This window comes from Trematomus bernacchii, unplaced genomic scaffold (genome assembly GCF_902827165.1).
Source record: "Trematomus bernacchii unplaced genomic scaffold, fTreBer1.1, whole genome shotgun sequence".
Classification (NCBI taxonomy): Eukaryota; Metazoa; Chordata; class Actinopteri; order Perciformes; family Nototheniidae; genus Trematomus; species Trematomus bernacchii.
In genome coordinates, this window is record NW_022987370.1 from 2124792 (window position 1) to 2152291 (window position 27500).

At 40.0% G+C, this 27500-nt stretch overlaps 3 protein-coding genes across 4 annotated transcripts in view; 2 read left to right on the plus strand and 1 right to left on the minus strand.

Moving 5' to 3' along the window:
* hexdc (hexosaminidase (glycosyl hydrolase family 20, catalytic domain) containing) overlaps positions 1-4675 on the plus strand; it is a 10126-nt gene extending 5451 nt beyond the window's left edge. Inside the window, exons 10-13 of the mRNA XM_034132750.1 lie at positions 1040-1201; positions 2241-2348; positions 3551-3640; positions 4250-4675. Coding sequence (XP_033988641.1) covers positions 1040-1201; positions 2241-2348; positions 3551-3640; positions 4250-4421 — 532 coding nt within the window. The 3' untranslated portion in view covers positions 4422-4675. The remainder of the gene's footprint in view (positions 1-1039; positions 1202-2240; positions 2349-3550; positions 3641-4249) is intronic.
* A 693-nt stretch (positions 4676-5368) lies between these two features.
* LOC117484463 (cytochrome b-245 chaperone 1 homolog) lies at positions 5369-13454 on the minus strand. The gene is made up of 6 exons (XM_034132938.1): positions 13336-13454; positions 11746-11833; positions 8958-8999; positions 8707-8877; positions 8308-8452; positions 5369-7548 (listed from the first exon to the last, which is right to left on the minus strand). The coding sequence occupies exons 2-6, from the start codon at positions 11831-11833 to the stop codon at positions 7380-7382; spliced, it is 615 nt and encodes a 204-aa protein (XP_033988829.1). The 5' UTR covers positions 13336-13454; the 3' UTR covers positions 5369-7379.
* A 1039-nt stretch (positions 13455-14493) lies between these two features.
* The window catches only part of narf (nuclear prelamin A recognition factor), a 13516-nt gene continuing 509 nt past the window's right edge, over positions 14494-27500 (plus strand). The window contains exons 1-12 of one of the 2 annotated variants that reach the window (XM_034133003.1): positions 14494-14771; positions 16720-16792; positions 17260-17325; positions 19132-19260; positions 19737-19869; positions 21474-21608; positions 24050-24168; positions 24453-24582; positions 25097-25169; positions 25363-25500; positions 25693-25850; positions 26768-27500. The exon at positions 26768-27500 is cut by the window's right edge and continues 509 nt beyond it. In XM_034133003.1, the coding sequence (XP_033988894.1) occupies positions 16736-16792; positions 17260-17325; positions 19132-19260; positions 19737-19869; positions 21474-21608; positions 24050-24168; positions 24453-24582; positions 25097-25169; positions 25363-25500; positions 25693-25850; positions 26768-27009 (1380 nt within the window). In that variant the 5' untranslated portion in view covers positions 14494-14771; positions 16720-16735 and the 3' untranslated portion in view covers positions 27010-27500. The remainder of the gene's footprint in view (positions 14772-16719; positions 16793-17259; positions 17326-19131; positions 19261-19736; positions 19870-21473; positions 21609-24049; positions 24169-24452; positions 24583-25096; positions 25170-25362; positions 25501-25692; positions 25851-26767) is intronic. The other variant, XM_034133014.1, reaches the window with a different exon arrangement.

Here is a 27500-nt window from a genome sequence, read left to right on the forward strand (position 1 = left end):
TAGAAGTACAGATACTCGTGTTTAAAAATACTCTGGTAAAAGTAGAAGTACTGACTAAACTTCTTTACTCAAGTCAAAGTAAAGAAGCTTTGAAATGTACTTCAGTAAAAAGTACCCATAACTAGCAGCTGTTTTAAAGAGTACCTGACCTCCCTTTATATTAATAGAACAATAATGTCATTGTTAGCTAATGAATGTTTCCATGCTGAACAACGGCAACATGACAACGTTTTCATTGGTCCCTCTTCTTTAGAGAAGACCAGGAAATGATGGATACACGGATCGTGTTCAAATCAATAGGCACGCAATGACTCTAAATAATAATGATCACGCCACCAAACACACATTCAAACTAAAGGAACCAGCCTGTTTGGAAAATGTGAGAAGTAGAAAGTACAGGTATTTGTGTTCAACATGTAAGAAGTAGAAAGTACAGGTATTTGTGTTCAACATGTAAGAAGTAGAAAGTACAGGTATTTGTGTTCAAAATGTAAGAAGTAGAAAGTACAGGTATTTGTGTTCAACATGTAAGAAGTAGAAAGTACAGGTATTTGTGTTCAACATGTAAGAAGTAGAAAGTACAGGTATTTGTGTTCAACATGTAAGAAGTAGAAAGTACAGGTATTTGTGTTCAACATGTAAGAAGTAGAAAGTACAGGTATTTGGGTTCAACATGTAAGAAGTAGAAAGTACAGGTATTTGTGTTCAACATGTAAGAAGTAGAAAGTACAGGTATTTGTGTTCAACATGTAAGAAGTCAAAGTAAAAAGTATTCCGAACAATATGTACTTAAGTACAACGAAGTATTTGTACTCCACTACTTCCCACCTCTGGTGCTTTAAGCAGCTTTTCTCTCAGATTGTGCTGTTATGTTAAATGTTTGTTGTTTGTTTTTCATGTATTGTGTCTTGATATGTGTCTGTTGATGTTACACATGGAGCTGCTGTGATGCAAGGACACATTTCTCTTTTTCATATGTTTCTCGAACAGTATGTCCATGTGACGTTAAGACACAGCTTGTTATACGATGTGTTTGCAGGTACGACCACCTGTCCGTGCTGTGTGAGCTGATGCCCACGGCTCTCCCCTCTCTCGCAGCCTGTCTGCAGACGCTGATCCTGGGTCAGTTCAGTGCCGAGGCTCAGAGACACGTGACAGAGAGACTGGGAATCCCCTCAGTGGAGGTGGAGGACATCGGGAGGTAGGAAGTACTTTATTCATCCCAATTTGGGACATTTTTGTGAGGTGAGGTCCACCATTGTTTTATGAAGTACAGCAGGGGTGTCCAAACTACGGCCCGGGGGCCACATGAGGCTAACACAATAAAGTAAACTGGAAAGCTGTGAGCTGTTTTTTTCTTACAGCATTTTCAAGTATCAAGAATAATTTACCTACATTGGATTGATTTTTCCAACTTATAACTGAACTTATGAGGCGATATACCTCTAGTGAGCGGCCCAGACGTTCCTATATTTTTCTGTATGTGGCCCTCGGTGAAAAGAGTTTGGACAGCCCTGATCTACACTGAGTGGTGCAGGGATGCAGCTTTTTCTAGGCCGACCAAAAACACATTTAGCAAACCATTGACTTCAACACGAGGGACCAGGAAGTGCTGAAATGCTGACTCATTTCCAGGTTTCAGGACTCAATGTTTTGGGAGGAGTGGACGAAAGCAGGAGGGAAAGGAAAGTAAAAAAGGGGGGGAAACTATAGAAAGGGAGTGATGAGAAATGGTAGGAGAATTAAAGGAACCAGGGAGAAAGAAGGAGGGAAGAGGAGGAAATGGAGGGGGTTATTTAGGTGAAGCAATAGGGAGAGGGAAGAAAGAAGTGATGCACAGAGGGAGGAGAGTGGGAAGAAGGACAGGATGCAGCTCTGAGGAATATAGCAGCTGAGGTTTTCCAGCAGTTGTATGAACCAGTTTGTACAAAATGACTTGTCGATATATATGCCGTTAATAACTGTGCAATATATACCTGGCTGCTAAATCCTCAGCACTGTTACAGGATGTGTATTTTGTAAATTGTGTAACTTGTTTTATCTTTAATACTTTGTTATGCATGCTTCTTAGTTAACATTAAGCTGTCTTTGGCTCTTTTCTGCTGTAACAATGTAAATGTCCCCTCTGTGGGACGAATGGAGGTGTTCTGATTCTGATTCTGATGTTAGGACTCATTCCTGCACCACTCTCTCGTAGGTATCTTTAGGTTTTGATAGTATGTTGTCCCATGTGTCTTCAGGACTTCTGCAGACGACTCTCTGTTCCCAGGGCGGAGGCTGGCGGAGTTAACCGTGGAGCTCAATGCGCTGCTGAACTCGGACGACATACGATTCTTTGACAACAACATGTGAGTTATGGGCAGACTTCCCATTTTAACGAAGCCCAAATAGTCCGAAAAATATCCCATTGCAGCTACCAACTCAAAAAGCAAACGCCTGTTATTCCCAAGGCCATCGATACCAGTCTAGTGCCTTTTATATAGATATGAAAATGCAGCATACGGGGGGGAAATGGAAATTAGTAAGTTTTTGAATTTTGCCCAAAGATGTTTTTTGTTCTTATCAAACTGATGTATGTTCAAGTATTAATTCTCCTGATAAATGTGTCTAAATTCAGATATTTGATGCTATGAAAAGGAACTTCCTGATTGACAATTTTGATTCTCTCGAAAGTGAAGGTATCTCGAGCTAACGTATTTCACGCTAATGTATATTGTGCTAACATATTCAAACTATTTTGATTTCAGATCTGTAGAGTAGAAGAAGTAAGCCACGTGACAGAACTTTCTACATGTATTAATCCAGTGATTCTCAAACTTTTTTCAATAATGTACCCCCTTTGAAAAAAAAATTCAGCCAAGTACCTCCTGATCAGCGCAAAAACTATTTGTTAGTGAAAAAAAGCCTATATTAAGAGGTAAAGTACAGCCTTGCACCATCAGTGTCTGATTTATTAAAACAACAACATTGTAACTGAGAAACACTTAAATGCTACATTTCAAATGTTTACAATCCATCACTAAATTCATGGCAAACCAATTTTAATATCATGCAATAACACTGAGACGACATTAGTTGCATTGAACTGATCTTTTTAATAAGTTGTACTTACAATTTGAGAAACATGGGCTTGTGCTTCACTGAGGACCTTTGTCATTCTGACAGGGAGGCAACTGCAGTTATTACACTTCGTGTTTTGAAATATGTGTAACTCTAGTCTATTAATATAAAACCCACACTGCTCAAACTTCGTTACTTTTCCTAAAATTGGTATATTTATCTTTTTTTTTCTTTTTTTTTTTTTTTTTTCATTAACATAAAATAAATCTCACGTACCCCCTGCAGTACTCCAACGTACCCCTAGGGGTCCGTGTACCCCCATTTGAGAACCACTGTATTAATCCATGTTAAAGGCATGAGAGTGGTACATCTTCTCAGAGAATAAGCTAATCTCCAAACTGTTCCTATACCCTTCGCAGTAAATAAACGAAAAGTGTTATTCTTTAGCTACTTGTGTATGATGACAGCTTGTGCTCCTGTGCTCCTGCAGGTACGTCAGAGGATGGTTCAGCCCGTTCCACAGACAGAGGAAGATGGTCACCTCCCTCATCACCCGGCAGATTCACAGCCAAGCATCAACGTGAGTCTTTTATTTCATTACACAGCTTTGCCTTTCATTCATTTCAACATATTCTGAGTTAGAAATACCTAATTTTGAGTTATTTTGACACAATTAACACTTGTAGTTTCATGTCTTGTTACATAAGAATAGACAATAATTATGGGAGAATTACTATTCGTGTGATACTACTGCCTTATTAGGCCCATATTGAGCATATTAAAACCCAAACTCATGTACAACAACGTCCTTACTTAAAATAAATAAGCACTTATTAGAGGGTTATTGAGGAAAAACTCTCAACTAATGGCTTATTACTTGTAGAATATGGTCATGTAGAATAAGGCATTAATAAGTGTTTTATAATGACTAATAAAGAGCCAGTATACTGCTAATATGCATGTTAATTAACAACTAGTTGATGGTGAACATGTGTGGTGGCGTTTTAATCCGTGTCTACATTTAAAAGCCACTTCTCTGTCGGGGTTGTGGGTTTTGACGCGCCTCTCTTTAGCGGAGATCGTTGTTGAATCAGATGAGCTTTATTCATTGGTCCAGACGGAATAGAAACAGGAGGACACATGTCCTCGCCTTAATATAACGTGTTACCGAAATCCCTTCTGCTTTCAGGTATTTGGCTACGATCCAGGAGAAGGTGGAGGCTTTGAAAGAGGAGATGGTTCGTCTTTACCCAGATTCAACCGCCGAGGAGTGGATCGAGGAGCACGTCAGCCCTGTGGTGGCTCCTCTGCAGAGGATCATGGAGGATTTCTCTGCCTGTGTGACGGAAACGCAGCCTTAGAATGTTTTACCAGCTCAATATCAGACTGCTTTTTGATGCATTTCAATGTTGATTTGTTGTTTTTTTGCAACCAGCACTTTAAGTGGCAAAACACATCTGTTAAAGTTCTCCCAAATGGTGTAATTGTGAGTGTTGTAACAGCAAAAACAACCTGATTGCTTTTCATTTACCTCCAAGTCTAAGAAATTAGGGTTGTCGAAGTTACAGTATAATAACTTTAATAATTGTAATAAATCATTTTTTGTATTAACGCAGTTATGTTTCCCAAAGTCAGATTGCAACTAACTAGCATTTCAAGATTCAAATGGTTCATTTCCACTGCATTATATTGCGTAAAAAGCATATTGTTCACTGTCATGTTAAAGGTGGGGTAGGTCATTTTGGAGAAACCAGTTCGAGTGCGCTAGAATTTGAAAATACACAGCCGGAAAAAATCTGCCACTTCCTTACAGAGCCCCTCCTCCAACACACACGAACACGCACATGACCAATGAGGGCACCAGATAAGTTTGTGCACAGATGGAAGGCTGACAGGCAGGTAGGCCATCTAAAAGGCTAAAATGATTGGTCGTGCTTTTTACAGTATTACGGCTTCCACAGATGACATTTTTTTATGGGTTTTTTGTCAAAGCACTTAAGATATTAATTGATATCGGGATGTTAAGAGCATTCCATGGAATATAACAAAAAGTGTATCTCGAGCCGGTTTCTCAAACTTACCTACGTCCCATGGCAGACAGAATTGCATTGTAAAAGCCAGGCTTATAGTGAGTGAAGTCTCCTTTTCTGACGTTGTGCAGTGTACATTTGCTTCATACTTAAGGGTTAAGTATAAAAGAAATGTCTACTGCCATCTAAAATGAACAGGAGTGAATGTAAGAGCCAACTGATGAATGTAAATTGCACAAACTGTTAGGAAGGAAATAATACAAAAATGGGACTTTGGGTTTAGTTATAAAATCATTTTATATAATTCCTTCCAAAATAAGCAAAGACTAATGAATCAACAAACAATCACAATTCTCATTTTCTTTTTAAGAGAACAGAAGACACTGACATTAATCTAAAGTAAAAGGTAAAGTCTGGGTAAAAAAGGTCTACATTTAAAACCTGTTTTCTGACATTGAGGAGTTATTCGCTGAATTTGACAAAAAGTGTATTGGAGATACAGACACCATTTTATACACAATACAGAAAAAAAGGGTATAGTTTGCCTGAGATTCAGTCTTTGGTTCACATAAGGTATTAAAAAAAGAACAGAAAAACTACCATAAGTCAAAGCATTTCACATATAATGTACTCTTAATTGAGCCATGAAAATCCTTCACGCTTGATTACAGTTTGCACATACGTTCATCTCAACATGCTAAAGGTGATTATTATCTGGGTGGTCCCACAACACTCTGGGGAAAAAGCACTTTCCTTTTCATTTACACCCATAAACACTCATTAGAGTTCAGTAGGAAGGCACAGTTAATCTGGAGTGTATTCCCAAACAGTAATTAGATCAAAAAGCTAAGGCATCTTCATTTACAGAGAAAGAACGTTTTTACATATTTCGTAAAATTGTTCGAAGGTTTGCCGACAAATGGATGGATGACAAAACATTTAAAAAAGGGTCTAATATGTAACATTTCCACATTACATTTCTTAAAACAAGACCTATGTTATATATTTATTTGAGATGTGTATATTCAGGGAAATTTGTAATATCTCCTGTTAAGGCGTCACATTAGCATGAGTCAGCATTGTCTACCAGAAGCTGTCATAAATTGACTTTTTATACAATTTTAAGCCACATTTTCAGCATACATTATGTATATATAGATGGGTTTTAACTCTATATTTTAACCAGGGGAAAGATATTTTAGTAAACAGACACCTGGACCTTAAATTACCAAAGAAACAAGCTGAGCAAACGTTAGCCCTTAGGATTTAGCATGAGTCAGCGTTTTCCAGAAGCTGTCATAAATTGACTTTTTATACAATTTTAAGCCACATTTTTAGCATACACTTTTAGTATATTCAGTAGGATTTGTTTACCTCTTTAACCAGATGAAAGATTTTAGTAATCGGACATCTGGACCTTAAGTTACCAAAGAAACAAGCTGAGCTAACGTTAGCCTTAAACTAGCATCCAAATAGCATTGGAGAAACACTGGTTTTTAAAAGTAAAACTGCTTTATTCAGTGTATTTATCGGTTTTACTGAATGAATGTTTGTTTCAAAGAGGAGGACACCTCTGTATATAATTCTGCTGCAGGTCAAATGTTTCTTTTAATCTGTATTTAATCTGTATGTAATCTGTGTTTGGATGCTATTGCTACCATCCAAACAGTGTTGGAGAAACACTGATTTTAACGTATAACTGATTTATTCAGTGTATTAAGGGGTTTTACTCAATACATGTGTTTGTTTTGGAGAGGAGAAGACGTCAGTGGATTGTTCAGCTTCAATTAAAATCCTCCTTAATACTTAATTGATCAAACATCTGGATTTTAAATTATCAGATAAACAAGCAGAGCAGACATTAGCAGTTAGCTTGTAGCAGTGTCTACCAGGGAAACAGTGATTTTTTATGAAAAACTTGATTTATTCAGGGGTTTTCATCAGTTTTAAACAAGAGGAGTGCTTTTTTTGTAAGGAGACCTCTGTGGATAATTTGGCTTCTGTTAAAAACCTCCTGAACGATGAAAAACGAAATAATCCTAACCAGGAGAAACTGATTGCAACGATCAGCTATGACACCAAACAAAAATGACATAGTGTACTTCAATTTGATAATGTTGCCGTCCCAGTCACATGAAAAATGTCATTTAAATATTTTACTCTAGCCTCCCAAAGCTGCCGTTATCCCACCTGACGTATCAAAAAAAAAAATCTGGAAGAGGCTAGATGTTTCATGCTCATGCTAACAGTATCAGTAAACCTGGACCCTCTGTGATGCGTTCAGAGAGATCAGAGTTTTTCTGCTTCTTCCTCTGAATCACTGCTGTTATCCAGAGAATTCTCCTCTTCCTCCTCTTCCTCTCCTGCATACTGAGCCTCCTCCTCTTTCTCCCTGCGCTGCTGCAGCTCCTCCAGACCCAGGAAACGTTTCAACAAAGCAGCCAACGCCTCCACATCACTGAGAGAAACAGGAGGATCACACGGATGTTATGCAATTTGTTGTGTTGTGTTGTTTAGAAAGAGCCTTTTCTTCCGAATGTTATTTGGATTTAATAATAACTATATAATCAGAAGGCTTTCAATCCAAGTTTTACAAAATTCATTGAGTTCATAATGAGGTCTTTAAATACATTTATGACTGTTCACAATCTTTTTCTGTGAGAGCTGTGAGAGAGAACCAGAATAATAACACTCTGGGTATTAAAACCAAAAATCATGAGCTTTTAAGAGGCTGAAACGCTGAAAATTATGTGTTTTTTTATGAGACACATTTGTGTAGATATCTTTTTATCCTGGATTTTATCAAGCTACATTACACCTTATTTTCTATTCACTTAAAATGATGTGCATTGTTAGGAACAAGAGAATAAAAATAGGTTTTTATATAAATGGATCAGGACAAAAAGAGAGAGAATCTTTGTTCCTGAAACTTTCAGAGTCTCTTTCCACAGAGGGGACACATGTTGATGTAGAAGAGACATGAAGAAGAGGGGACACATGTTGATGTAGAAGAGACATGAAGAAGAGGGGACACATGTTGATGTAGAAGAGACATGAAGAAGAGGGGACACATGTTGATGTAGAAGAGACATGAAGAAGAGGGGACACATGTTGATGTAGAAGAGACATGAAGAAGAGGGGGCACATGTTGATGTAGAAGAGACATGAAGAAGTGGATTTTGCATAATAGGTGACCTTTACAGCAGAAGAAACATACCTGCGCCCCCCCAGCATGGCGCTCTGGGTGAGGGGGTAGGAGAACCCCGCAGCCAGCCTCAGCATCAGCAGGTATCCCTTCCCCAGATATCTGACCTTCTCCTCCTGAACGCAGACGTCACACAGCTGGGTCAGATCCAGCACAACTGAGAGAGAGAGAGAGAGAGAGAGAATAGATGAATAGATGGATAGATAGATAGATAGATGAATAGATAGATAGATGGATGGATGGATGGATGGATGGATGGATGGATGGATGGATGGATGGATGGATGGATGGATGGATGGATGGATGGATGGATGGATGGATGGATGGATGGATGGATGGATGGATGGATGGATGGATGGATGGATGGATGGATGGATGGATAGATGGATAGATAGCTCCAGTGTTACTGACCTTTCTCGTGGCCTTTCCTCCACAGCGTCAGCACTAAAGCGTACAGACTGAAGGTCTTGAGCTCGATCAGGTTTTTGGTTTTGTCGAACACGGCCTCCTCCCACTCCTCCATGTTCTGCATGGCCACAAACAGGCAGCCCGTCACGTAGAAGAGCTTCCACAACATACTGTCTGTGGGGTTAGAAACACAGGGACTATAATGGAGCTGCAGCAAGTTAAACTACAGAAAAATATTATTTAGTTTGATGTACCTGAGCTGTAGTATGCAGCCGCCAACCCAACAGATGATATACCTGCAAAATAAATTAGACATATTATTGATTTTATTTCATATAACAACTCACAAAAACTCACCTCTTCAATCTGGCTTCTAATGTGTGATTTATTTGTTGTTCTTTTCTTCACTATCTCTGTAAAGCGACTTTGAGCACCTGTAAAAGCGCTTACAAAATAAATGTATTATTATTTCATATATTAAAAGTACAGTCCATTCATGTGCATACAGTGAAGGCAGGACATGACCATGCTACTTAAATCCCTTTTTTTACACTAATACACCAAATAGAAACATGAAATAATCAATATTATGAAGTCATACAAACATATATTTAAAAATCAAACAAGCACACAAATTCAAAAACATAAATTAGAATATTTTTCACACTATTTATTTACTGGCCATTCATTTTCATGCTGTTTTTTTAAATGGACAATGGGGAGATTTGATTGTGAAATGGATTTGATTTCACTCCTCTCTGCTAATGTAGAAAAAGGTGCTACTATGTACTTTACTAGATTAATTAGCGAGGGTGACAGATGTTTGAATTAGCAGTATATGTATCAGTTAAATATATGTTTTTAAGTCACTACAGAGGGTCATAAACCATTTCTAAGTAATAAAATGTACAAAGAAGCGTGATAAAGTCATACCTAATGTGGTGCTACTAACCCGCAGTATGTTGTTGAAGAGATATAAAACAGAGAACGGCAGAAAATCTCTATATTTGAGAAGCAAAAAATAGCATTTTGTGGCATTTCTACAAGAAGAAATACCTAACTATTGGATTATAAATGAAAACAGAATATTACTTTAATGTCAATCGACGTAGTGTTGCAGTTTTATTAGTTTTGGATGTTCATTTATGTTTTATTGCACAGATTGTGTGAACAAGAGCTGAATCCAGATCGAATGCACGCTGAAGGCTCTTTGAGCATCTCTCACTGATCCTGCTGTTATGTTACATGTTTGTCACCAGGGGTTCAATTGGGCCGGCACATAGGACGATGCTCTGACGTCATCACCCTCGCTCATTTGTCATTTGTTTAAGCCATATGTTAAACCATCTCTCGTTCTTAATATAGACTTTATTTAGGGTCGATATGTTGACTTCACTTTAAAATAGCAGATCTCTGTGACATGATATAGTTTTTCCGCTTAGTGAACGTGTGTCTCTGCTCCGATCAGGAGCTGCAGCACCGCGTGTGTGTGTGTGTGTGTGTGTGTGTGTGTGTGTGTGTGTGTGTGTGTGTGTGTGTGTGTGTGTGTGAAGAAATGTTTGAAAATGTAAAGTCAAATGCTTCAATCTGGTGCACTTTAAGCACACATTACTAGAGACCTGATCTAGGGGGTACAACTCTAAACACCCATATGAAAAAGATCTGTTTACATTTTAATAATCAAATATGTGAACATAACCAACAACCATAGCCAATAACAAATAAATGTAACTTATTTTATTTTTGTTGTTCATTCATATCTTATTTTACCTAGTTAAAATGTATTTATGCATATTTTTATATCTCTCAAGTTTTAAATGATATTTCTGGTTTACTGTCCTATAGTATACATTGGAATGATTTCTAACCTGTTTATCCAAATAATTATAAAGGAGTGCCTTGGAAATATTTGTTTACATAAATTGCATTTATCTCTCTCTCTCGCTCCCACGCCCACTTTGGCTGTGAGCTGCGGACGCCTGATAAGCCAACACCCCCCACTTTCATCACTTACAGCGCTCATCGTACAGGTTGAAAAGTGTAACCGGGGTGAAAAGGGTGTTACCTTGACTTAATTATGAATGTTGTTACATCAAGGCAGAAAATTAGGATGAGCGCAAACAGTCAAAAAGGGTTTTTCCCCCCCAGATCTGGCGCCCTAGGCGACCGCCTATGCCAAAAACCGGCCCTGTATTTGTACACCATGCTAAATGTATGTCTGCATAAAGCTGAGTTATGATCGGTCATAATAACACAGAATTTGGTGATGATTAAATAGTTTACAGTGAGATTTACTCCCATACTTTTGGCCATACTCACGCAGCCCTACAAATGAATTGAGATTTCCACACAAATGTTCTTTAGCACGTGTGCAGAGCAGTGTTGATTTAAAAAAGCAATTTGAAGGTTGGATATTTGTAAACCTTTTTTTATGTATATATATTAATAATTTAAGATGTAAATTAATTCCAGTTTATTTGTAGTACTTTCTATTTTTATTGTGACATTTGGTGGCATCAATGTGTGCATTTGATACAGATAATGGAGCAGTTGCTTTAGGGCCACAGTGTATATCCCTTAAGGTCAAATAATGAGATCCTCGACCTCCGCCCCCCTCTCGCACCTCCACACAGAGCCCCCCCACATATCAAATCCCAACTTAACCCCTGTTTGTCACTATAGCATAATAACCTGTGAGACTGTCCAACAACATCATCTGGGACCCCAAGCATGCTCTGAGCAAATAATATGAACAGCTACCATCTAATGGAGATTGAATAAAGTCAGCCTGAAGCATCCTTTGTGCTCCAGTCTGTCCTCTCAGTGAACACAGAGCGACAGATCAGATGCACGCTGAAGGCTCTTTGAGCAGCTCTCACTGATCCTGCTGTTATGTTCAATGTTTGTTTTCCATGTCTTGTGTCCTGATATTTGTCTGTTGATGTTCCACATGGAGCTGCTGTGATGCAAGGAGCATTTCAGACTCGATCTGACCATTAAAGTATTATCGTATCGTATCGTAACATTTGCGCACACACTTACCAACGAGCAGAGACCAGGAGCGCAGGCCTGGAGATCTCTTCAGGTGGAGCAGCGTGGCGCTGTGCTCTTCTACCATCATGTAACCCATCTGAACTCAGACAAACATATATATACACTTTACATGTAGTTAAAGCATATTTCACATGATATTAATACCAGTTAAAGGTCCCATGTCATGCTTTTCTGGTTATTACCCGTCCCCTTGTGTGTTATGAAGCTTCTGCATGTAAACGGTCTGCAGAGTCACAAACCCTGAAAGTACACCCTGTAGCGAGTAAAACTCTAACACAGAAAAGACCTGTCTATGCTGCCCCAGAACGCCTCATTGGACATTTCTCTTTTTCCATTGTTTTCTTCCTGGGTACAGTGACGTGCCCATATCCAAATGGATCAATCCGTGGAGCCGTTATGTTGCGTCCGCGGAGCCGTTACGTTAAGTCAGTGGATTGGTCCAAATTGACCAATCCACTGACTTCCTCACACACACACACTCAATCTTTTCTCAGCTGCAGCTCCGCCGATTTCTCCTCCCTGAGACGGCGGGACGCGGCGAGGCTGTGAGTCGGTGTGTGAGCACACACACAAACTCCCAGCCAGGCTGTGGGTGTGTGTGTGTGTTCGGGCTGGGTTTCGCTGTGTCTCGCAGACGGCCACTGGGCTCACAGGGGGGGGGGGGGGGGGGCAGGAGCTCCAACAAGCCATTTAGGACAGAGAGTGAATACACATACTATACAGAGATGCTGTTTGAGAAACCAATGTGAGTTTGGAAAATGTCACAATATAAATCTATTCTAGTAGACCTCAACAATGGAATAATGATCAGTAGAAATGGCCATGACATGGGACCTTTAATACAAACCACTGAAATATATCCTGGAGTTGAAATACAGAAAGTTCTTTATCCTGTCTTCGGTAACCATGATAGTTAAGGTTAAGCCCTGATTTAGTCAAATATGAGACAAAATAGATGAAGGTTATTAATTCATTACTCCTATCTTAATTTAACAAAGGGAACGTGTATATCACAACCATCCTTACTTAACATAAAGTCACCTTACTTCAACCGTTAAAATGTCCCAACGTTCACTAAAATCTTAAATAGATTCATTGTTAATGTTTCTTTAAGAGGTTTTTGTGTTTTATGTGTATTTCTCTGCAGATGTTAATCATTGAGAGTTGATCCAGTCTGTTAATCAAATATGTCCAAGTTAATTAGGGTAATGCAGATTGGTTTCTGTTTTATACATACAGAAATAGTCTCCAAACTTTAATCTGTGGACAGTATTTCAGAGGATTATCCACAGACTTTGTATCAGCAGAGTCCATCCAACTCTATTGTTTTAGGGTGTGGACAGAGGTGGATACACAAATACAAACAGGTTATATGCCTGGTTACATATCACAGGAGGTAGGAGAATAACATGTATGTTTTGCGATTATTTTTCAGCAATTAAACTCCTTAAATAAATCTAAAAACCCACCAAGACACAAAGATGCTCCTGCAGAAGATGCACTGGATGTAATGGACACTTCTCTGCCTCAAAACAGCTTTATAAATATACAAACTTTAAGACATGTTACATTTCTTACCTTTAAATCTTCTTCCTCTGCGTTAGTTTTCGCGTTGCAGTGTTAGAAAACGGTTATTTGTGGAGGAAACACATGTCGTGAATTATAAGGAAGTTATTTTCATGTTAATGCAACAACACGACTTCCTTCCTGGATCCCTCGCCTCTGATTGGACGAGCTCACTTTCTCGCCGCCTTCGAAATAAAAGCATCAAACGCATACATGTAGATTTACTGCGCACGTTTTTCGTTTTTCATACAACACGAATGCATTTTTCAAAAACCATTATCTTCCTTATTTGTTATACTAGCTTTACTTTAAAATTATTTTGAGAATATTCGTATTTTTGTTTGTTTGGGAACTACTTTGAAAATCCAACTACTTTGAAAAGCCACTTCCGCATTAATTGATCTCTTAACGTCTCCACGTCTACGTCTACTCTTGGAAAAATACGATATGGGTTGTTAACTACCGGATCCTACAGGGTGTCCGCGGGGGGTCTTAAAAAGTATTAAAAGTTGATTAACCAATTTAGCGAAAATTAAGGCTATTAAAAAGTATTAAAAAGTATTAAACGGCATTTTCCAAGGTATTACATTTTGTAGCTTGTTTTCAATAAGTATATAAATTGTCCAAAGAGGTTGTATTCTACAGTTTGCCTGAATGTAATCATTGCGTAGGTGTGTAGTGTGATTCTGTGTACTTTATTTATGGCATCCCGTTGGATTGGACTGGACGTCATCTGATATTTTAATTAATGTGAGGTAAAGTGTGTCGCCAATGTAACCGGTTAGAACTCGAAGTGGCGATGAGGTCTTAAAATGTTTGGAAAGGGTCTTAAAAAAGGTCTTAAAAGGTGTTACATTTGATTCCTGCTTATACCCTGTCCTAGTTTACCTCACATTATTTGTGTTAACTTCCCTGTCATGAAGTAAAGTGCTATAAGAATCACTACACACATATTTATTTGTGTGTATACATGCTTTTGTTTTATCAAATATTTTATTTATTTATTTAATTCATTTTATTTATTTATTTGACTTATTTCTTATTTGTATTGTATGTATTTATTGTATTGTTTTGATACATTTTATTTATTGTATCCACTGTAGTCCAGCAGATGGCAGTAGGGCTCCAAATCAACGACAAAAAAATCGAAGATGAAGAACCCGCCGTCTGCGCATGCGTACTCCGGCATACCGGTTAGAAAACAATGGAGTCAGACGTACACACCGGACTGTCTTAAATAACGGAATCAAAAAGCACTTTTATTTACCAGTATTATAAAATAACAGCGGAGGTTAAACTCAGGAAACTGTGACACCGTCTACAAATGATTAAACTTTAAAGAAATACTGCTTAATATTGAAATAGTGTTGAGTAACCGAGTTCCCCTGCTGTGTCTGATTGTCCTCTGAAGTCCTTCTGCGTCTTTGTCTGTGAAATAAGAGTAAAAGGTGAGTACAAATCTTAAAATATAAGCTTTAATGTTCTGATTATCTATTAGGAATACATGTTGTAAAGATATGAGGTCGTATGGGGTCCTTCAGGGGCGATGGCTAATCTTGTGGTAAGATCTATTATTGCATTTACTGTGTTACATATTTCTAATTCATCTGGGTTAGGAATCAAATGTAATATTATTATGTATCACGAGCTGTCTATTTATCTACGGAAGATACGAGCTGTCTATTTAGCTACGGAAGATACGAGCTGTCTATTTAGCTACGGAAGATACGAGCTGTTTATTTAGCTACGGAAGAGGATTAGGGCCATATGAGATACAATTTATTGGGATGTGACCGGATGTGACCAAAGGGAAAATACCTTTGAATTTCTGAGAAAAATATCTGATCTGTTTTTTTAATTATTATTTATTATATTTATTACAGTTCTATATATATTTGTAATTAAAGGTCCCATGTCATGCTTTTCCGGTTATTACCCATCTCCTTGTGTGTTATGTAGGTTTTTCTGCATGTAAACGGTCTGCAGAGTCACAAACCCTCAAAGTACACCCTGTAGCGAGTAAAACTAACACAGAAAAGACCTGTCTATGCTGCCCCAGAACGCCTCGTTGGACATTTCTCTTTTTCCATTTGTGTCTTCCTGGTCACAGTGACGTATGGACGACCAAATGGACCAATCTGTGGAGCTCTTCACACACACACACACTCACTCAGCCTTATCTTTTCTCAGGCTGTGGGTGTTTCTCAATGTCGAGTACGCTTGCTTGGTAGCACATGTCTTCCGAGTCACTTGCTTCAGAAACGAGGCAAGAATCCTTCCTGGCATTCGGAAAACGAAGAGTGGAACACGCTAGCAGGTGTGCGTCATATGAAAGGCCCCGCCTTACATTTTCCGCCACAGATTTGGGGAAATTGGTCCGTGCGCAAAGCATTGTGGGGATTTTAAGACCGCAGAGTCTACACATGTGCAGCCTCGAAATTTCTCGCTACAAAGTATGCCGGGCTCTGAAGCAGCTTTACTCGCGATTGAGAAACACCCACAGTGTCTCGCAGACCCCACGCAGCAACCAGGAAATTACACCAGTAATCCAGCTCACACTGTCTGTTCCTCGAGCCTCAAAGGGCTGAGCAGCGAGCCCCGCAACGGCCCCCAGACCCCACGCAGCATTCTCATCTGTTTGTCATTACTGGTGTCATTTCCTGGTTGCTAACAAACGCCATTGTAACACATAAACACTGATGTTCCGCTGTAACGGTGGTGGACTCATCAGAACAGAGTGGGCGAGCTGACCAATCAGAGCACACTGGGCTCACAGGGAGGGGGGGGAGGGCAGGAGCTCCAACAAGCCGTTTAGGACACAGAGTGAATACACATACTATACAGAGATGCTGTATGAGAAACCAATGTGAGTTTGGAACATTGAACAATGTAAATCTATTCTAGTAGACCTCAACAATGGAATTATGATCAGTAGAAATGGCCATGAGTCATGGGACCTTTTAATGTTTATTGTTTCTTATTGAAATCAGATTTTTGAGATGTCCTCATGTGTCCCTAATCCTCTTCCTTAGGTATAAAATACAATACACACCACTTTTTTCTGTATTTACGTGACTTATTTGAAACATAATTACATCTCTGTGATTGTGTCTGTTTCTGTTTTACTGCGTATATAATTACCCTGAGCCATTAAAAAGTTAATGACAGGGTACTGTGTGTTCATTTCCCACCATTTATATGGCTGTTGTTTCGATGATTAGTGCTCTGCCTGTGATTGGATAACAGTGAGAGGAGGGCGGGGCTTAGAAGCAAAGACATCTCCCAGTAGCAGGACAGTCCTCATGCTTCAGAGGACATGACCAGCAATAGGAAGCTAATAGTGCTTTAATCTTTATATATCTTTACATATATATATATAACGTGCTCTATTCACAGGTAACCGCAGAGGAAGATGTCAGAGGTCAACGTACCGAAGCGCAAGGAGAAGTGTGAGAACTGCACCAAACAGGTGAGCTCCTGCAACTATTTGTTAAATGAGTGAATTCATTCATATTTAAAGCACATGTTCATACGGAAATGTCAGCGTTCGGCCTGTGTAATGTGGAGATGTCTTGCGTCACTTTTAACAGCATATTCTAGCATTAAATACCATGTGTTTTTCATGCTTTTTTGTACTTGTTTGTGGCCCTATAGTGACTTTATATTTGGATCTGCTTCTCAGGAGTAAAGCTGCACACATGTTTTGATTGACAGTAAAGAAATCTGCGGATTTAGCCTCTCAAATATGGAGATTAGCTGCTTTTCTCTGTTTAATATCTTGTTTAAGTGACACCTGGTGGACTTTGAGGATATTTAACAAATAATGAAAACCATAACTAGTTGCAGACTTAGTTTTTGCTCACATATATATCAGTTGATTATCTTATGCATGCTGAATTTGAAAACAAATGTAACATGTATCGATGTTTCACACAGTGCAACAAGAAGCAGAGTGAAGATGGTGCCGACTCACACCTGGAGACAGAGGAAGTCAATGGACAGGTAATGCAAAAATAAATCCACCTGAGATGTTCCTACACTCGAGTTTTTGAACAACGCAGTACATGTGTGTCAAAGCATTTATTCAGACTGGCTCGATACCACTTTTTAATATCCCAACCTTGAGTATCTGCTCAAATCTGATGCTGTGTTTTCTCTTCACTTAAACCACTAAGCTTCTGTAATCACACATTTGTATGGATGCACTTTGCTTGTTAGGTCTGCCCCTCTTAGTCTCCGTTGACTAAGATTTCTTTAGACATTGTATCCGAGTTATAGTTTTTTTTTAAGGACAGGTTTCCAAAATAAATGTGAGCCCCTCTTCGGTAAACACGAGCTCAAACTTCTGCGTGATTCACGGCTCAGAAACTCTCACAGATCCGTCAGATTCCTAGCATTCACCAAGCATGGGAGGAGAGATGGCATCAAGTTGCATTATGGGAAGTGTAGTTTCCAATGAGCAATGGTCAAGAAATGTCTCCCTCGGTTGCTCCGACCAATATTTATTGAAAAGGGCCCTATCACTATATACTGATATACACCTGAACATCAGCAGGAGAGGACTCTTTAAAGTAGAGACACTACACACTGATATACACCTGAACATCAGCAGGAGAGGACTCTTTAAAGTAGAGACACTACATACTGATATACACCTGAACATCAGCAGGAGAGGACTCTTTAAAGTAGAGACACTACACACTGATATACACTTGAACATCAGCAGGAGAGGACTCTTTAAAGTAGAGACACTACATACTGATATACACCTGAACATCAGCAGGAGAGGACTCTTTAAAGTAGAGACACTACACACTGATATACACTTGAACATCAGCAGGAGAGGACTCTTTAAAGTAGAGACACTACATACTGATATACACCTGAACATCAGCAGGAGAGGACTCTTTAAAGTAGAGACACTACACACTGATATACACCTGAACATCAGCAGGAGAGGACTCTTTAAAGTAGAGACACTACATACTGATATACACCTGAACATCAGCAGGAGAGGACTCTTTAAAGTAGAGACACTACATACTGATATACACCTGAACATCAGCAGGAGAGGACTCTTTAAAGTAGAGACACTACATACTGATATACACCTGAACATCAGCAGATGAGGACTCTTTAAAGTAGAGACATTACATACTGATATACACCTGAACATCAGCAGGAGAGGACTCTTTAAAGTAGAGACACTACATACTGATATACACCTGAACATCAGCAGAAGAGGACTCTTTAAAGTAGAGACATTACATACTGATATACACCTGAACATCAGCAGGAGAGGACTCTTTAAAGTAGAGACACTACATACTGATATACACCTGAACATCAGCAGAAGAGGACTCTTTAAAGTAGAGACATTACATACTGATATTCACCTGAACATCAGCAGGAGAGGACTCTTTAAAGTAGAGACACTACATACTGATATACACCTGAACATCAGCAGAAGAGGACTCTTTAAAGTAGAGACATTACATACTGATATACACCTGAACATCAGCAGGAGAGGACTCTTTAAAGTAGAGACACTACATACTGATATACACCTGAACATCAGCAGGAGAGGACTCTTTAAAGTAGAGACACTACATACTGATATACACCTGAACATCAGCAGGAGAGGACTCTTTAAAGTAGAAACACTACATACTGATATACACCTGAACATCAGCAGGAGAGGACTCTTTAAAGTAGAGACACTACATACTGATATACACCTGAACATCATCAGGAGAGGACTCTTTAAAGTAGAGACACTACATACTGTTACCCCCCGTTTCCCTCCAGTTCCCTGAAGAATCCCCCCTGCTGCTCAGCTCCTGTCTGTCCTGTGACGGCTGTCTGTCGGAGGAGGAGAGTCTGAAGATCTCTCAGCAGAACCTGGAGGAGCTGGAGCGAGTGCTGGCGCTCAACAAGGTAAAAACTCATAATAATAACAATAATAAAACAACCTCTGAAATCGGACAATACTGGGGAGTGTTGCACTTCGAATAACATCCGAGAAACGGGACAAACGATATAACTTAAGGGTGAGGACATTTTGATAAACTTTAAAGGTGATGGATTAAATACAATTATTGTTTTATTTTATAAAACTAGTTTTGTCTTTGGGAGCATTTAATATTCACAAGAGAAAAATGTGAGTGGCTTCAGACCAAATATTGCACACTTTTATTTGGAAAATCGAGACCAAATATGTGTATTTGATAAACCTTACCTTTTGTGTTTGTCACTATTTTCTTTATTTCTTAATGTTATACTCTGTGTGTGTACCTGTGTACCGTTGACCGTGTTTTGTGTGTATATAATTGTTTGATCGATATATATTTTCTTGAAAAAAGGGGAGTTTCACACTTTAAAGATGTCCCTCTGTTGTGTCTCCTCGCTCTCAGAAGTGTGACGTGTCGAAGCGACGGGTCCTGGTCGCCTCGGTGTGTCCGCAGTCTCTGCCTTTCTTCGCTGTGAAGTTCGGAGTGGACATCACAGAGGCAGCGCACAAACTCTGCGGCTTCCTCAAGAGTTTAGGTACGCCTTTAGAATAATAATTGTTATTTTATTCTTTTTTTATTTATTTTATTTATTTGTATTCTTATTTAATTTGTGTTCCTTTTATTTAAAAATTAATTATAATTATTTTTATAATTTTCTTATTATTATTATTATTAAAAAAACATTTTTCATTATTTTCATTTTTTTATCTAATTCTTGTTTTTTTAAATTAATTTATTCAGTTGTATTTTTATTTAAATTGTATTCTTATATCATTTTAATGTTATCATTTTGTATTTATTCATTTTTATTTATTTTATACTTGTTTTCTTCATTCCTGTGTTTATTGACTGCTATTGGTAGAATTGTTTTTATGTGTGATTTATGAAGCACTTATCGCCACTTTTGTGTATGAAAAGTGCTTTATAAATAAAGTTTGATACCCGTTTTAACCAACACAGTACAGAACCACAGATGCTCCACTTCCCATTTTCCTTTATCTGAGGCCTGTACTACGAAGCCGGATGTTCGCTTAGCCGGCTGACTTCAGGGAGAACTCGGGCTTTCCGGTCCTACGACGCTGGTTCTCTTTTTAGCAGGCTAGATCTCCATGGTAACTTATGCTGAGCGGCAAACCTCCTCGGGAGCAGGTTAGGTTGCAGGCTAAGAGATCAACTCAGTGAAAGCACCGCCTGCTGACCAATCAGAGCTCCGTGTGCGGAGTTTAAAGCGATCAAGTCATATTACAGGATAGAGGAAATACAGAAAAACTGCCGTTGCAGGAAAGACGGCCGGCCAAAATCAACTGACTGTGTGAACGTGAACATTAATAGAATATCCCCTCCCATCTTCAGAGCAATCTGACTATTATAACATTAGCGTTAAGAAAGCTTACTTAAATATCTGCCACGACATAAGTAACCGGATCAGAGTAACATTAAGTACAGTCCGCGGCACTGTGAGTGCAGACGTCGATGTGTCCCTTTATCATTCATATCATATCACATCATAATGTATCATATATTTCCTTATTTGAGTCAGCTTCTTGAGCCGTATCTGGCCGTGCAACACTCACAGTGTCACATACTGTATGCAGAAGTATTATTTTAAGCAACACATTAAGTTGACGAAACACTCGAGTCAAATGTAATTAAAGTCAGATCGTGTCTTGGACGGGGCAGTGATTTCATAAACCTGTTAATGTACGCATTCAAACACTGTTTCTTTTACCAGCTGTATTCACCTTGCAGGTGCAGCTATGTGGCTTTTATCCTGGATAAAGTGTTTAAGTCATGGATGTTTAAAGTTTAACTTCTTCATATTTGACTAATATTAAAGTTCACTTTTCATTCAGGAAGTATGACGCTGCGCTGTCAGTACGCTTGTCCGTGTTTGAGATTGGTCGAATGCTCCAAATACCACCCCTTTCATGTGAACGCGCACCTAACTAGATAGGACACGGCTGGCTTGAGCGATCCACTTGATAACCAGCGTCGTAGTACAGCTTAGCCAGAGCGCGTATGTTTTGGATTGGGCCAACCGGCTAACTCAAACATATCCAGGTTAGGTTGAACCAGCTTCGTAGTACAGGCCTCTGATCTTACCTCTCTGTTGTTGTTGTTGTTTGTGTGTCCTTGTAGGAGTGCACTTTGTGTTGGACAGCACTCTGGCTGCAGGCTTCAGTATCTTAGAGAGTCAGAAGGAGTTTGTTCAGAGGTTTCGCCGGAGGAACCAAGACTCCACCGCTCTGCCCATGTTCACCTCCTCCTGCCCGGGTAAACCTCCCTCTCTCCTCCCCGTTTACCCCCCACTGTCTCACTGGTTCAGCCAATCAGAGGTGGGAAGTAGTGGAGTACAAATACTTTGTTACTGTACTTAAGTACATGTTTCTGGTATCAGTACTTTACTCCACTACTTATTTTTCTGACTACTTTTTACTTTGACTTCTTACATTTTGAACACAAATACCTGTACTTTCTACTTCTTACATGTTGAACCCAAATACCTGTACTTTCTACTTCTTACATTTTGAACACAAATACCTGTACTTTCTACTTCTTATATTTTGAACCCAAATACCTGTACTTTCTACTTCTTACATTTTGAACACAAATACCTGTACTTTCTACTTCTTACATGTTGAACACAAATACCTGTACTTTCTACTTCTTACATTTTGAACACAAATACCTGTACTTTCTACTTCTTACATTTTGAACCCAAATACCTGTACTTTCTACTTCTTACATTTTGAACACAAATACCTGTACTTTCTACTTCTTACATTTTGAACCCAAATACCTGTACTTTCTACTTCTTACATTTTGAACACAAATACCTGTACTTTCTACTTCTTACATGTTGAACACAAATACCTGTACTTTCTACTTCTTACATGTTGAACACAAATACCTGTACTTTCTACTTCTTACATGTTGAACACAAATACCTGTACTTTCTACTTCTTACATTTTCCAAACAGGCTGGTTCCTTTAGTTTGAATGTGTGTTTGGTGGCGTGATCATTATTATTTAGAGTCATTGCGTGCCTATTGATTTGAACACGATCCGTGTATCCATCATTTCCTGGTCTTCTCTAAAGAAGAGGGACCAATGAAAACGTTGTCATGTTGCCGTTGTTCAGCATGGAAACATTCATTAGCTAACAATGACATTATTGTTCTATTAATATAAAGGGAGGTCAGGTACTCTTTAAAACAGCTGCTAGTTATGGGTACTTTTTACTGAAGTACATTTCAAAGCCCTCTTTACTTTAACTTTAAAGAAGTTTAGTCAGTACTTCTACTTTCACTACTCGGGTCACTTCATGACCCGAGTAGTGTCCTAACATGTGTTTTTCTTTATTCTGCTGAGCTCACAGCACTACAGTCCTCGACATGAGGAGGAGTGAATGGTTTTGCGGCTGCAGCTCGTTTTATAGCAGAGATATCAGTGGGGCTGCAGGGAAGAGATAGAGAAGCTCCCACCACTCCCTTCATCACAGATATGAACCCAAGAGAGAGACTTTTTCCAACAAATGCATTGACTTCCATTCATTCAGCTTGTAGAGTTAGTTATCTTAAAGTGGACCTATCATGCTATATTTGAATAATATAGTGTAGGACCATACCTATATAAGGCATATTTATACTTTTTTTTTTCAAAATACCAAACAGATCATGCATTTTAGCCATGCCTCATTTTGCTCAATTTGACATTTTTTAGCTCTGTTTTTGCAAGGGCTGATTCTGTGAGAACAGCACCACCTACAGGCCTGGCATATGTACTACAGCGTCTCCAGCGCTTTCGAACGGCAATGGCCGTGGCTGTCTCCTCCTGATTGGTGGAGTTGGCCCAATAGCCGTAGCGCCACCGTCCTGACGTCAGGACAGTGTTCAAATCTGGATCAGTTTTTATCAGATCCGTTGCAGCCCCTTTTTTAGAGATTTGGGTATGGAGGAAAATAGAGAGGGTTGTGTTTTCTGACACTTGGTGAGTTCCCTGGAACACCGGGGACACATATTCATGTAGAAAAGACGTACAAAAGTGCATTTTGCATGATAGGTCCCCTTTAAGTGTTGTGTGTAGAGGGTTCAATGTTAGTTTAACAATGTGTGTTAATCAGAAACAGGTTTATCACCAGGTAGGTTAACACAAACAAGGAATTGTACTTGGTGTTGTGGTGCATACATCAAATACAACAAAGATTTAAAACACAGATAGAAAACAATTTGAAGAAAACTATAATAACATAAAAAAGATATTTACAGTAGCAGTATTTACATTGTGTGTGTGTGTGTGTGTGTGTGTGTGTGTGTGTGTGTGTGTGTGGTGTGTGTGTGTGTGTGTGTGTGTGTGTGTGTGTGTGTGTGTGTGTGTGTGTGTGTGTGTGTGTGTGTGTGTGTGTGTGTGTGTGTGTGTGTGTGTGTGTGTGTGTGTGTGGTGTGTGTGTGTGTGTGTGTGTGTGTGTGTGTGTGTGTGTGATGTGTGTGTGTGTGTGTGTGTGTGTGTGTGTGTGTGTGTGTGTGTGTGTGTGTGTGTGTGTGTGTGTGTGTGTGTGTGTGTGTGTGTGTGTGTGTGTGTGTGTGTGTGTGTGTGTGTGTGTGTGTGTGTGTGTGTGTGTGTTGTGTGTGTGTGTGTGTATGTGTGTGTGTGTGTGTGGTGTGTGTGTGTGTGTGTGTGTGTGTGTGTGTGTGTGTGTGTGTGTGTGTGTGTAGGGTGGATCCGGTACTCGGAGCGTGTTCTGGGCAGTCTGGTGACTCCTCATATCTGCACAGCCAGGTCTCCTCAGCAGATTATGGGATGTCTGGTCAAAGACTTCTTCTCCAAACAGCAGGTGAGCTGAGAGTCAAGGGGCGGGACATCCCTAAGCTGTGGACCAATCACAACAGCCGGAAAACATAACATGTTAATAATGAATAAAACAATTTAAAAATGTAAAAGCAAAACAAATAAAAAATACAGTAAAACATGGACAATGATACTAGTGACAATTGAAAGTGAACCCAAACGTTCTGTAGACTCTGGGTTTATAGAACATATTTGTGTAAAACGCTCCGTACACCAGCTTCTTCCTCATCATATGTTAATGCCTCTGGTGTTGTTTGTGTCTCTGAGCAGAAGCTGAGTCCAGAGAAGGTGTTTCATGTGTTGGTGGCTCCGTGTTTCGATAAGAAGCTGGAGGCCGTGAGAGAGGAGTTCTACAACGGCCTGCTGGAGAGCCGCGACGTGGACTGTGTCCTCACCTCAGGTACGCTCACCTCCATCTCAATAACAACTGTGAATGCTGTCAGCTGCGTAAATGTGTTGCTCAACTCGGCTGAAAATGCAGAAAAAGCTGAATAGTTGAATGATGTCTTTAGCTGAAAGTAGGCTGAAGGAGTTGGATATCAAATGTACGTAGTAGTATAATGTAAGTACAAGTTGTAGTAGTAGTAGTAGTGGTAGTAGTAGTAGTTGTAGTAGTAGTAGTAATAGTAGTATTAGTAGTTGTAGTAGTAGTAGTACCCGTTGTAGTTGTAGCAGTACTGGTAGTAGTTGTAGTTGTAGTAGTAGTAGTAGTAGTAGTAGTACCGGTAGTAGTAGTAGTAGTACCGGTAGTAGTAGTAGTAGTTGTAGTTGTTGTACCGGTAGTAGTAGTAGTAGTTGTAGTAGTTGCGGTAGTAGTAGTTGTAGTAGTAGTTGTAGTTGTTGTTGTAGTAGTAGTAGTTGTTGTAGTAGTAGTAGTAGTGTGTATGTATTGATTTTAATCTTTGGTGTTCCAGGGGAGATCTATCACCTGATGGAGCAGAGGAAGGTGTCGGTGGAGGAGCTGGACTCAGTTCCACTGGACCACGTGTGAGTACTTACACTGGTTATCATGAATTTACAGGAAGAAAAATCTCAATATTCGGTGCTGTTTTTGCAAATCAACCACTTTAAATCTCGTAGAATATTACATTTTTCAGAGTATTTCACCACGTCTGTTTTTAGCAGTGTGCAGTATATATATATACATGTATTTAGTATATATAAAATACTGTGTTTGCAGGCTGGGTGAGGCTGGAGACGCGGCGTTGCTGAGGCACGAGGGCCGAGGATCTGAAGGATTTCTGGAGCACGTTTTCAAACACGCTGCGAAAGAACTGTTCGGTCTGGAGGTTCAGGAGATCACGTACAAGTCTCTGAGGTGAAGCACACTAGAGAGATGTAGATCCTTAGATAGGGAGGAAGAGCACCAAGAAATAGCCGTTATATATCAGGATGTGCCAGTGTTTCAGTCTATAGTCAGGGAAGACCATCCAACACGAGCGTATAGGTTGCAGTGGGGCGTCACTTACACAGCAGTCTGAGACTCTTCTCTTCCTCGTTGGTCTTCCAGGAACAGAGACTTCCAGGAGGTGACTCTGGAGCGCGACGGGGAAACTTTGCTGCAGTTTGCGGCGGTTTACGGCTTCAGGAACATCCAGACTCTGGTTCACCGCATGAGGAAGGGCCGCGTTCCCTACCAGCTGGTGGAGGTGCTGTCCTGCCCCGGAGGTAACCACACAACCACATACAGGACTTTAGAATTAAAGTGTTATCCCGTCAGATCGAGCCTCAAAAACTACCTTTAAGGGTCTAGAAAATACTGGTGTCCTTCAGATTAAAGCACATATACAGCACTTAATGTTTTTTAAGTAAAAAGCTAATGTTGGGCTATAAAGGAACTACAGCACGGTCACATGACTTCACGTCACCACCGCTAAGCTAAAGGTGGCTAATGTTGGGAAAGGAACTACAGCACGGTCACATGACTTCACGTCACCACCGCTAAGCTAAAGGTGGCTAATGTTGGGAAAGGAACTACAGCACGGTCACATGACTTCACGTCACCACCGCTAAGCTAAAGGCGGCTAATGTTGGGCTATAAAGGAACTACAGAACGGTCACATGACTTCACGTCACCACCGCTAAGCTAAAGGCGGCTAATGTTGGGCTATAAAGGAACTACAGCACGGTCACATGACTTCACGTCACCACCGCTAAGCTAAAGGAGGCTAATGTTGGGCTATAAAGGAACTACAGCACGGTCACATGACTTCACGTCACCACCGCTAAGCTAAAGGCGGCTAATGTTGGGCTATAAAGGAACTACAGAACGGTCACATGACTTCACGTCACCACCGCTAAGCTAAAGGCGGCTAATGTTGGGCTATAAAGGAACTACAGCACGGTCACATGACTTCACGTCACCACCGCTAAGCTAAAGGAGGCTAATGTTGGGCTATAAAGGAACTACAGCACGGTCACATGACTTCACGTCACCACCGCTAAGCTAAAGGTGGCTAATGATGAGGTTCAGTCGTCTTATTTAGACACTTGTTAGAAACTTTCTTCTGAAAAATGTCAAACTGTGTTTTTAAAGCATCTTTTTATGTACATTTAAACCCACAAACACCCTTCTTTTGCTGCAGGGTGTCTGAGCGGCCGGGGTCAGGCTGAGAGTGATGGGGGGGGCCGTGTGGATAAAGCTCTGGTGCAGCAGATGGAGGACGCCTACAGCAGCCTGCCGGTCCGCCTGCCCGAGCTGAACCCCGTCCTGCAGACTCTGTACCGGGAGTGGCTGCAGGGCCACGACTCGACACACACACACACACTGCTTCACACACACTACAGCAGCCAGACACACACACAACCCCCACACATGCAGTGGTGAGGAGGAGGAAGATGGACCATGTTATCATGAAGAACAAAGTGTCGGAGCAGGAAGCAGTTCCTCCGTTAGGACACTAGGGGGAGACGTCTGTGTTTAAAAAAACATGGAGGATTAAACTGTGCCAAAACCTGAGGAGGAACGAGGGTCCGGAGAACCAGAAAATACTCTTAGAGAAGATCAATGAGGTGCAGGAGGGAAGAGGAGGTGCATTTACAGAGCAATAAACAGCTGAGGGGGAAATCAAGGCGTTTAGGGCCGGGCAATATGGAGTACAGCTGAACAATTAGTTGGCATTTCATGGAAAATGCAATTTGGACTAGTTTTATATCCACATTTCAGGATGCACAATATTTGTTAAAGGGTAAATATGTGTAGAAATGTAATTGAAGTATTGTGGGGCTGCACCATGATACATTTAATATACTTTCCAACCTCAAAAATGACCCCTCCGCAATTGCAGCATCACTCAAATCGTGCTGCTTTAACATTTA